Consider the following 12081-nt stretch of genomic DNA (forward strand, 5'->3'; position numbering starts at 1 on the left):
GACAGGGTCAGGATCTCATCCTCCACCTGGACACACACACACACACTCAGCTAACGGAGTCAGGGTCCATGTTTGCCTCCTCTGGCACACGGACACATCAACTTAGTAGGGCTGCACAATAAAACGATTGACAACGCAACAGTACAAACGCCGGCGTGAATTCCTGTCGACCGTAGAGCAACACAACCACAAATGTAGACCTGGCCATGCCGTCGGCACTCGCGTGCCTTAAACCCAGACTTTCATATTTGAGCCCTGACCTTTGCCAGCTCTTCTCTTAGCTCCTCCTGCTCTTGCTCCGTCAGGGCGGGGACAGACTGGCCCACTGTGGTCACCGCATCCTCCCCCACCTCGGCCAGCGACTCTGGCCTCTGGGCACCTGGGGGGGGGGGCAGGCGGGAGAAAGAGGGAAAGAGTACAGGAAGATAAAGAGAGAAACGGTGTGAGAGGGAGAGCGAGAGGGGAAGGGAGATAGGAGGTGGAAGAAAAAGCAAAAAGAAACAAGAGTGTTAGATGTGTCCGTAGCCAGCAAGGTCCCCTCTATGGGCATGGGACTCAGACTAGCCGTGAGGCTGGAGTTGTGTATTGATCTCCTGGATTCAAAAGGTAGCCGGCAGGCGTGAGAGGATGACAGGAGAGAGAGGGGGGGGGTAGGAGGAGGAGGTCCAACAAGATGCTCTTTTATGACAGACACCTGCTTAAGGGCAGGTGCATGCACACACACGCACGGCTGTAGTCATTTACTGCTGGAAGCAGTAGCCAACACATACACACACACACACAGTACTTAGAGATGGGGGGTTTGGGTGGGCTGGAGGACAGGGCGGTGATGACTATACGCCTTAGTGACTATAGGCCTCAAGCAAGAGCTTGGGTTTATCACATGGTTGCAATGTACTTTTCCTGCGTCCACTTCTTAATGGGAGTAACGTGGTTTGGACCTGTATACTGCACGGGTCAAACGGTATGACGTCCTCCTAAAATGAGAAAAACGGGATAGGCTTATCCATCCAGCTAGCCTCGGCGACGGGGAGCATATCATATTGGGGATGTTCCAAGATGCTTGTTTGGGTAAATAATATTGGGTAATAAATCACATGACGTTTGATTTGGGAGGCTACTACTTTTCAGGGGAAGGGGGGGGGGGGGGGGTTGTCCCAACCATCCTCATTCGGTTGGAGCTGCTCAAGGTTCGACTCCAACGGGAACTGAATGACATCGAATCGCTTCCCTCTCCTGATGTGGCTGTTCACATTAGAATATGTGTTTGTGATACTGAGTGGAGTAGCCTGTTGCTGTGCTAGAGTGTGGGGTTTGAGGAGTACGATTTTTTCATTTTATCTCTTCACATTCCTGCGTGCACGAACAGATATCTTCAGGAGGGGAAACGCCTCGATCCCTCCACATAGAGAACATGGTTTGTTTTTGACCCTGGAAGACCTTTGAAGGCTGATCTGTCTATCCCAGTTCAGTTCGCTGTAGGGCAAACAGTCTAACTTAATCTGTGAGCCTGCTTAGTTGAGGTTTAATTCACACTTTTCGACCGTGTGAATAGAAAAACTGATGGGCTAACTGCCTCGAGAGCGTACGTGTTTGGACATGTTTGATTGGCTGGAATGTCAACAAGAAGGTCCCGTTTTTGTATCTGGAAATATCATTGGGAAAAACTGCCAAGTGTGGGTCTGAAGAATTCCTCTAGAAATGCGTGCAGTCACGTAGTTGAAGCTCGCTGGCAGCAACTACCTGCCGGTTCCGCATACCCACCTTCCCGGAGCTCATTCTTTCCACCTGGTCCAGACGCACGCACGTCCCTCTCTGTTCTTCATCTCTCCTTTCCTCTCTCTCCTGCATTCTTCTGACGGCACTGCAGTATCAATTAGGTGTCACCTCCCCCTCCCAAGCCCTCACAGTGACAGGCAACCGTGTCACCCGACACCTCACCCAGGGGGACAACAACAGGACCAGGGTTCAGCAAAGTCAATTCCGTGCCGTTTATTCCTGACTGACATGAAGAAATTCATGGTTACACCTCACCAACTATTTCCCAGGGATTCTTCTAGTCCAAAGAGACGGAGAGAGAGAGAGAGAGGCAATCAAACAAGCCCACACTCGCCTGCCGCCCCCACCTCCCCACCCCACCCCCACAGACTCTCTCACAAAAATGAAGACGTAGGCTAGGTTGTACCTGAACGTGCATAGCAGTCCTTAGGAGGGAAAAACAGGCTTGGTGGGCTTCAGGCATCTGCAGCGGGTCTTTATCATGCACAGAATCTACAGCGAGCATGCGTGTCCACACCGGTGAGACAGAAGAGGCCTCACACGGCTTCCCTTTCCAGTGCCCTTTTACGCACAATTGGATCCTTATTACATTTACATTTAGTCATTTAGCAGACGCTCAGACTAGCCCGATTCCCTCACCGCTCTGCCACCTGACTCCCTTATTACGATCGCAGCCTGCTTTCACGCTCGCTCGTCCCACTAGGCCTGGCTCGGGAGACTCGTCAAAGCCATCATTACAGTCAGAACAAACAAAGACCCCGGTCTAATGAAGCAAGCCAGAGCGAGGGCTTCATCACGTCACACAAGCGGCCCATTGGTATTTAGTTTCGGGAAAAAAAAATCAAAAGCATTTGAACGATTTCTCTTCGCAGCTGACTGGATTTACATTACAATGGCCGATCCTATTTGCATAGTAATCACGTCAAATATATATATTTTTTTATAAATAGTTGGGTCAATGTTTTTCCAACTAATGATGAAGACAATGTCTACTTTCTGTCTTCTATTTGTCTATCTATCTATAACCTACACAGAACAGAACAATAGAAATCTGTTTTTATCTGGCCTTGGCTTCATCAAGCCCCTTCAAAGTGCTACAGTGCTCTTTGCTCAGAGTGCTTAAAGTGAGGTTGACCAGAAACCGACCAATACCATCGTATGTTGGACATCAGGTCTTGACAGCAAGTCTCACTGAATAGGTCAGGGATGTGATGCTCATGACATGTAGTACAGTACAGTACACACACACACACACACTCCAAGGATCTCTCCTTCCATTCCTGTCCTCTCCTGCCCTCCCCCACACTGTCTTAAAAAGTCATCAATCTGGTGCCACGAGCCGACACAATGTAGCTGTCACACAAACGCAGCAAACCAACATCAAACATCTACACACACACACACACACAGACACACACGCGCACACACACACACACTGTCCACCCCCCCAAAAATCTTGCTCTCACAAACACCACTATCCCCCACCCCCCCTCACCACTAAATGTACACGTCACACACACACACAGAGGGATTACCTCGGACGGCCGCCCCGGGCGAGCCAGGCGGGGTGACGTTGAGGTCTGCGGAGAGGTAGAGGTAGCTGGTGTTGACACCCTGCTCAAAGTCAAACGGAGACGTGTACTCCTCCAGGAGAGGATCCATGCTGCCCTCGCTCCAGCCCCGCTGCCCTCGCTCCAGCCCTGCTGCCCTCGCTCCAGCCCTGACCCGGCTGGGCTCCCGTCTGCACACACACACCGCTTCCTTACACACTCTGGACGCCGATTGTCTGCATGTGATTGGGCGCGTGCTCGGTCCCTTGTTTACTGCTCAGTCCGTCCTCTCTCTTGGACTGTGTCACCATGCGTGAGTGTGTGTTTGTGTGTGTTTAAAGGTGTGTGCGAATGAAAGGAAATACGCTGCGTGTGTGTGCGTGTTTGTGTGCGACAGAACGGATCTGAGTGTGTGCGTGTGTGTGTGTATTAATGAGTGTGTGTGTGTGTGTGTGTATGCTCCAGCTCCAACCACTGAGTGTGTGTGTCAGCAGGATCATGTGACGGTTCTTCCGGGGTGTCGCTCCATTCCTGTGTTAATAAGTTACCTCAGCCTCGCCCCAGTCCCTCCTCCTCCTCCCTCTCGGTCTCCCTCTCTTTCTCTCACGGGAATCCCAAAAGGCCAACGTGGCATAGGTCCGTGGGTTTGGTCAAAGGAGGACGGGTAAAGACGCTAGCCAGTTAGCGTTAGCCGTGAACGCATAGCCCCCTCCGTGCGACAGCGACACTATCCCAGCCTCGATGTCTCTCTCTCTCTCTCTCCCGCCCGCCCGCCCTCCCCTCCGTCATCCATCTTGTCATCTCAGGAAAAATGAGGTCCTGTTTGATGGGGGGTCACGTGACTCGACGGGGCAAGTCCGTGAGATAGAAGGCATAATCTGCAGTGTCCCAGATTACAGCTCCGCTAATCCAGTTCAAACTGTCCAGTTTGGGAGTCGTGCTACAGCTCGTGTAAAACACAATATATCCTCCAGTACGTGGAAAACAAAACGGGGGCTGTGTGTGTCACTGTGTGTGCATGTGTGTATGTGAATCACGGCATGTGTCTGTGTGTGCACACTTGCGACAGTGTGCGTGTCACCGACTGTGTGTGTTACATGTATACATATCAATGCTACACACAAACACAAAAGATGACCTCACTTTAGCATCAGGGTTTAGAAATTGTGTCCTTGGAATCAGTACTGCCAGCACTCTGTCTCTCACACACACACACACACACACACACAGGTCTCTATCAATGTAAGCAGCTGCATTCGGTTTCCATGATGGAAACTCTCACACACTTCAGTTCGACTATAGCTCTCCATTGCCACCCCCTCAGGCTGTGAAACATCAGTCTTGAATAGAGAGTGGTACTAGGTCTGGGCCTTGTATTGTATGCCATTTCAAAACAAAAAAATAGACTTGGCCTATTTACATTTTTTTCTTCCTCAGTGCGTCTCCTGTCTTGGAGCATTTTAAGATGAGGCACAGGCTTGTGTAAGATGGCTTTTGTGTCAAAATAATAACAATAAAAACATTCCTGCTTATAGGCCTAGCTGTGTTCTTCAGAATGAACTTACATAAAAGTCTCCTTACACCAGCATCCATCCAGACCATGTTGAGCTTTTTTAATATACAGCACATAGCCAACTCACTCCCCCTAACAGAGGAGCTCCATAGCAGGAACACTGAGGGCTAATAGGATAATAGTGAGGGATGGCTTTCCAGTGGGGCTGGAAGACAGGAGGTCAGTCTGTGTTAGCATGGCTGTGCTACAGGGAGTCCAGTTACAGTGAGCCCTCACAATGCTGGCAGTCACTGAGTTCCTTGAAGGACACACTGTACAGTACTGCATTGTGTTGTACAGTATTATATAGCACACACACAGATGGATGCACACACATGCACACACACACTGCAGAACACCACAAAAAGAGCACGCAGACCAGATACCCATGCGCGCACACACACACAAGAACCTTGCAGCCTCCTCTCTCTCTGCAATATAATGTACTGTCAGATCCCGGATGTTTACCCTCTTATTACTAAATAAATAGTGATGTAACAAGTGTGAGCAACACCCTGTAGTTACCAACCTCAACATATCCTGCCTACCTGGCTCTGAGGAACAATTCAGAGAACACAAGACTGTAAATTCATCTTTTTAATCAATGTTTTTTTATTCAAAAGGAACTTCTCCATTTATAGTTCCTTGAATTTACTTCTGGTTACAGGAGATTCTAGTTCTAGATAAAAATTGATACAGTAAAACATCATGATTGTAGCTCTATGGAAGTGAGAGAAATCGACCATGAATGATTAAAAAACATTTCGATTTCTCAGACCTTTTACAAACACAAAAACCCAAATTCAGTTATTCCCCGCATAAACTCAAATGAAACAAATCGGTGGCTCATCGTGGGAAGAACATGTGCCCCTAAGACTAAGGCCTTAACGCAATGGCCAGAGTTAGTTGCCAGCCCAGGCTACTTCCTGCTTGTCCGCCCCTCTCTCTCTCTCTCTCTCTCTCTACCTGCTTTCCTGTCTCAGTCTCCAACTGTCTCTCAATAAAGTCCCACCGCTGTCCAAAAACAACATTATTAAGAACAGTAAAATAAAATACAAAACATATTTCTAGAAAAGGCCAGACCCAACTTGATGTGATGAAATAAAAAACAAAAACAGCCCTGACCATGACCAAAACAGGGAACAAAGGCGGTTCTTTAAGGCGGTTAATGAAGCACAGCGAAGGATCAATTAGCCAATTATTCCCGGCACACCGTGTCACATGATAGTGGACAAACGAGAATCATGGGATGCTGAACGACTCATGTCCCGTCCGTGTTCACACTAAAGCACGCCCAGAAAGTTCCCAGGGCAAAGCATCATGGGGGAAAAGCCAGCGATTAGGCCCACTTAAAATGCTCGTTGCCCTCTGAACACAGGCCTAGATACTGAATAGTGGGGGACAATGCAGATATTGCATGCAAGACTGAAAATAAAAGGGGGCTTTCCAAAGAAATGGATAGCCTACTCATTTTTTTTCCCCCATTTCAAACTAATCTCAGAAATTACAAACTATTCCTTCTAGAAACGAGTGGAACAAAAGGAAGTGATTCCAAATATTACACCGGGACCGTACTCCTTCAATGATGCTGTGACCCCCTTTCAGACAAAAGCCTCCCCTGAGAGTCCCCATGACAGTGAGGCGGTCGTTTGGAAGTTGACCCTGGAGGTTTTGCAGGTGTTCCTCTCCCCAGAAAGATCTGTCCTGATTTCCTCCTACTGGTATCCGAGTGTCAGCCTTCAATAAAGGGGCTCTAGAAACCTGTTTGTTTTCTTTTCCGCGTGACCTAGAAAAGGAAGTTCTACAGGAGACGTTTTCCTTGAGGTTCCTCCCAATTGAAAACTGTCCCCCCCCACCCCCCAAGTAGCTAGTTCCCGGCCTCCTTTTCGAGATGTGAGAATGTAGAGTAGATCAATGCTTGGAATACGCCTTATTGTACCATGGACATACTCAGCCTGGGGGCAAAACAGGATTTCTGGAAATGTGGTCTGTCTGGTTTTACAGCGAGGCCCCAAGTTTCTCCCCTCTGTGTCAGGTTGGAATCGCCTCTGTCTCCTTGTTTTACCTCTGGGGCTGACAGACAGGTGAGATCTCAACCTGGCCAGATCTCACAGGCTGATGGAAAACTAACCCAAACCACGGTAGAACACTGGGGGAATTCAGAGACTTCAATTTGCCATGATTCCAGTGCCAATATTCACTTACTGTGATAATTGTTGTGACGCGAGGAACCTTATTCGAAAATGTTTTTGACAGGCCTATTTCATGGAACGTTTCAGGAATTCCAAATGAGAGCCTGAACAAAGATGGCTCAGGTGGAAAACATGAGAACAGATTCCACCGGTACAAGAATCTATGCCAGCCAGGAAAACTGGATCTGTCTGTGCACTAAACAGCAATTTCACAAGATAAAAGACAACCGATTGTTGGTCTACAACATTTTTGGTCAACTCACTTGACAAAATCCTGGATACATACCCAAGTCCATAACAGATATTGTATCTGAAGAAGTTTTGCCTTTATGATATCAATGTATTTTCAACCAAATGTGTAGCCACTGGATTAGCCAGCATTGATTGAGCTTCCTCTGAAAGACTTCCTCTGATCACAAACCCCTCTCAGTCCAGCCAGTTTAGCCAAATGTTAATCTAATCACAACAACCTGGGCCATGACCTGTCTTCGCACTGACATTCACAGGGCAATATTTGTGAGAAAGCAGGGGTAAGTTTAAGTTGCCCTGCATATGAAGAATACTTATCAAAAAAATGATCTTGTATAGCCCTAGCCTACAAAGGACATCAAGGGTCTTCCAAGCAGCCCCATCTTTCAGTCACACACACACACACACACACACACACACACACACAACACACAAAAGCCACTCACCTTTTGTTGTGGTACAATAGTCTATGATGTGGTGTCTAACTGGATTATTTAGGGTGCATTACTGCATTCAATAGATACATGATGAGGTTGTCATAAAAATTACATTTCCGACAGGGAGGTCTAGAGCCTAGTCATTCTCTAGAGCTTGAATGCCATCACCTCTTTTAGCAAATCACTTTTTGAAACAGCTGTTTCATGGCTCTCTCTGTTATGTACTGTGAAGTCTTACATTAAATTTGAAAGGCATAAAAGCATCTTGGGATTTCAGCATTTTTATTAAAATGTTGTACTTTTTCTGAAACGTTTGGGCATTTTAGCGTTAAAATCACTTTCTGGTAGTCTCAGAGTGTAGGATTGCTTCCATAATTATTAATCCAATGCAGTTAACTCAATAAAACCTTTATTTTTTCTTTAGGCAGAAAAGAAATGGGCTAGCCTATATTAGATGTTCTTTGGTGTGTGTTTAATCCATACACAAATTGCTATACTAATATACTTTTATCATGCAAAGTGGAACTTGAGAATCTCAGTCTTTTAAAACATTCCAACTGAGAAAGACATTTCCTGTGAGCGGTGAAAACATTACCCTGAATGCATTCGCTAGTACAGTAGGTTACCAATGGTAACAACGTTGAATAGACAGAAATGGGAAAAGAAAGAGCTGTTTGTTATCAACAAGACCATCTAAACTGACCAAATAGGCTTGAAGACTGAGATTTGGCCGTTCAGAAATCTTTTTTTTCATGACACAACAATTTAACTATTTTGCTTATTGTAAAAACCAACCAAAAATTCTGGTCTTCATTGAACGGTGCCACTTAAGATGACTATATAGGAAAGAATTGTAATTAACTTTACATTAGGAGATACACTGTAAGGAGAGTATTTTATTTAACAGCAGTAAGCAACTACCATGTAGTCTTCATTTAGTCTGGTGTTATAGTGCTATAAGCATTGAAAGACGTTTAGCGGTCATTGTGATAGCATGGAGCAGAAAGCTTCTTCTTTGACACAGAACAAAACCTGAACTTCCCTCTGTTGTCATGGCAGCACGACTAAAAGTGCAGATAGGTTGGAACCATGGCACTACCACGACAACGGAAGGTTTGCATGAGTTATACCTGGAAAACATAGACAGGTCAGGTTTTCAACAGGAAATACCGTTTTATATTACACTGGAACTGCATTCCTCTGACAAGCTCATTTTGTGAAGACAATGTCCAAGAGATGCCTGTTGCCAGAGTTGATGTTATGCAAGACTGTGTATTAAAGCTAGCAGGCAACCAAATCTAGTTTTAAAGGAAAACCTTGGACACCAGGGAGAGCAATAACCTATCATACAAAAATGGGACAGCAAGAAAACGTTCCAAGCATGTGCTTGTACCTACCTGCCACTTCCTCTACTAAGTAAACACAACTGGCATTAAAACAATGATATATATATGTACAGGTTTTGTTCTGTGTCAAAGAAGTAGCAGAACAAGACCTGAACTTCACTCTGTTGTCATGGCAGCACGACTAAAAGTGCTAGCCTATATTAGATGTTCTTTGTTGTGTTTAATCCATCCACAAATTGCTATACTAATATACTTTTATCATACAAAGAGAAACTTGAGAATCTCTAGCGCTAGAATCCGAGGCTATATATACACATAGCTATATATATATATATATATATATATATATATATATATATATATATATATATATATATATATATATATATATATATATATATATATATATATATATATATAAAAAAATACAAAAACAAAAAGGTATAAAACTGCAGTCAACATCTAGATGTGACTTCCATTGCAACACAGTCCGTCACTTTTTTCAAACGGAACCACCATGTGTGAACCACACATGTACCCATGCCAGAGGTGAGGACAGAGCATGTGTACCTGGGTGGAGAAGGAGAAGGAGGAGGAGGCCAGGGAGGAGAGGCAGATGGATGACCCAGCGGGACAGACAAGACTCAGGCAGGGGGAGTAGGAGACCAGGAAGAAGGCACTTTCCGCTACCTGCAGGGCCATCTAACCAGTGTCGCAACCTCCTCCCACACCCTGGAGGGGTGCTGTGTTGACTTGGCCCCCTAGCAAGACTATTGAGTGGTAACCTGCCCCTTACATACACACACTGACTAGTGACAGTTTGCCCTCCCATTATGCATTGCACAACTGCTGGGAAGGTTATAGCTTGCCCAACAACAATAATTCAAAACAGTCTACAGGCATGCTGAACCGAAGCTGCACCCTTTTGATGTTGCTTTCAGCGGTAAAAAGTGAAGATAGAAATATAGAAAAGTCGGAATGTGTGAACAGTAAACAAGCTTGCAAAGCCACTTAAAAACCTATCAAAACCAATCACAAGTCCAAGGCAACTTGGAAAGGAGAAACTTAATTCAGTGTACCACAAATAACTCAATAATGACTTAACAATGGTTCACAGAATCCATTTAGCAGCCAGAGTAAAATACAGACAAATATAAGCATATCAAATTCAATTTTGCTGTTGTAAAGTATTGGTTATAAGTAGTTATAAGTCGAAAGAAATAGATGATAGGCAGAGGTATTTAAAAGTCTTTGAGGAGACAACATATGGTACAGTTCTGCCATGTCCTGAAATTGTCACAGAGCAAGGCATGCACAGCTGTAGATAATTCTAGAAAGCCATTTGCCAGTTGGGATGGCATAATAATAATACATCGTTTAATCATAATTGCATCATGTTTAATGTTTGTTAGTGTAATTTTTGTTAAGATTACTCAAGTTTAAGGATATAATTTCGAAACTTCCTGATTTACATTTGATTTGTGCAACTTTCGGCATTTCTGTTATACAGTGTGAGTGTTATACACTGCTTTCTTCCGGGTATTCTAAATACTTCAAAATCACTTTTATCCGTCTACAAAATTCTACAGAATCCTGAACATAGACAGCTAGCTGGCATATGTTTCACTTCTGATTAGCTCACAGAGCTAGCTTGCTAATTTTAGTGAGAGACAAACTAGTAGATCACTTTTCAATTGTTGTCATTTGTTCAAATGTCAACGTGCATGATATCTCAAGAGTTTTACCTTGATCTGCATCCTCCATCCTGGACGATGTTTCTGCAGTTCTTTTTTGGTCAAAGGTTCCTCACTTTGCTCAGTAATTGTGTGTTCTCACATGCTACTAAACGGCGCCCGGTGGGGTGGGGTCCTATGTGACGTCACCACGTCAAAGTGTAAACACAAACAGGCACGTGCATTTTTGTGATATATTTTTTTCTATAACTTCCCAGACTCTCACCACATGTCGATGATATTTAATCGCGTATCTCGATACATTTTAATAATAAGATTCATTCAACACCAATATTGCAAGGCTCAAATTCATGTTTTGAATTGTGTTTTATGTTGTGTTAATGTTTTGATTGTTGTGGCTATGTTAAGAGGGTTTGCTAATTAGTAATGTGGCTACCATGGCCAATACTCGGGTGGTAATGACATCAGGTCAAAGTTGGTGACAGTGTCTGTAGTTTTGATGCCAAATAGAGCAGCATTGCTGCAGTACGGTGAATTTTGTTATGGGTCTTCTTTAAAGTAGAAATGTCTGCAGCTAGAATCGCCTCTCCAGGGCCTGGAGGTCCCGTTCCTCTGTGAGGTCGAGGAGAACCTGCAACGCCTTTCCCTTCCGACCACACCTGCAGGACGGATGACTAGTGCATCACCGTGGTGGGGGAAGAGGATGGTGCCACTGCACCTCTGGCTGTCTGGGCCTGGTGGGATCAGAGTTCCAGTGCAGGGACAAAGGGAACCGTCACCCCACGCTGCCGTCCCCCATTTTCAACATCACGATCATTTATTTATTTGCATAAAGCAATACAGTAGCCTACAATGCTTTGATTAATATAGCATAGTCTACACTTATTTTACAGATCATTATTAAAGCCTATCGTAGCAACATTAAGAAGGTATTTTATAGGCTATACGGGACGGGATCTAGTAAGGTAATATTCTAGCTTTGAGTAACAAATCCCCTAATTAAAATACATGAAACTGGACACCTTGGAACATGCCCGTTTAGAAGTCAGTTAGTGGGTCAGAGGAAAGACTGCCACCTACTGGAATAAGGGTTGTTCAGGTAATGAGTGCCCGTCAAGAGCATTTTTTTTTATATATTAAAAAAAGATTGTAGTTAAACTTTTAAACATTCTAGGAATTAACTTCATTCTAATCTTATTCCATTTGATTCATAAAACCTCGTACATGAATGAAGTGTAATAGTATCAATTATTTTATTGCACAATGTTTTTTAGAGACTTAT

At 44.6% G+C, this 12081-nt stretch overlaps 1 protein-coding gene across 5 annotated transcripts in view; it reads right to left on the reverse strand.

Moving 5' to 3' along the window:
- tpd52 (tumor protein D52) overlaps positions 1-10974 on the reverse strand; it is a 15877-nt gene extending 4903 nt beyond the window's left edge. Inside the window, exons 1-3 of one of the 5 annotated variants that reach the window (XM_067255938.1) lie at positions 10851-10974; positions 261-379; positions 1-26 (exon numbers count right to left, since the gene is read on the reverse strand). The exon at positions 1-26 is cut by the window's left edge and continues 123 nt beyond it. In XM_067255938.1, coding sequence (XP_067112039.1) covers positions 1-26; positions 261-379; positions 10851-10869 — 164 coding nt within the window. In that variant the 5' untranslated portion in view covers positions 10870-10974. Of the gene's footprint in view, positions 27-260; positions 380-3314; positions 3518-10850 lie in introns of those variants that run through there. The other 4 variants (XM_067255940.1, XM_067255936.1, XM_067255935.1 and 1 more) reach the window with 4 other exon arrangements.
- Between the last annotated feature and the right edge of the window lie 1107 nt (positions 10975-12081).

This window comes from Osmerus mordax, chromosome 18 (genome assembly GCF_038355195.1).
Source record: "Osmerus mordax isolate fOsmMor3 chromosome 18, fOsmMor3.pri, whole genome shotgun sequence".
In the NCBI taxonomy this organism is placed as follows: domain Eukaryota; kingdom Metazoa; phylum Chordata; class Actinopteri; order Osmeriformes; family Osmeridae; genus Osmerus; species Osmerus mordax.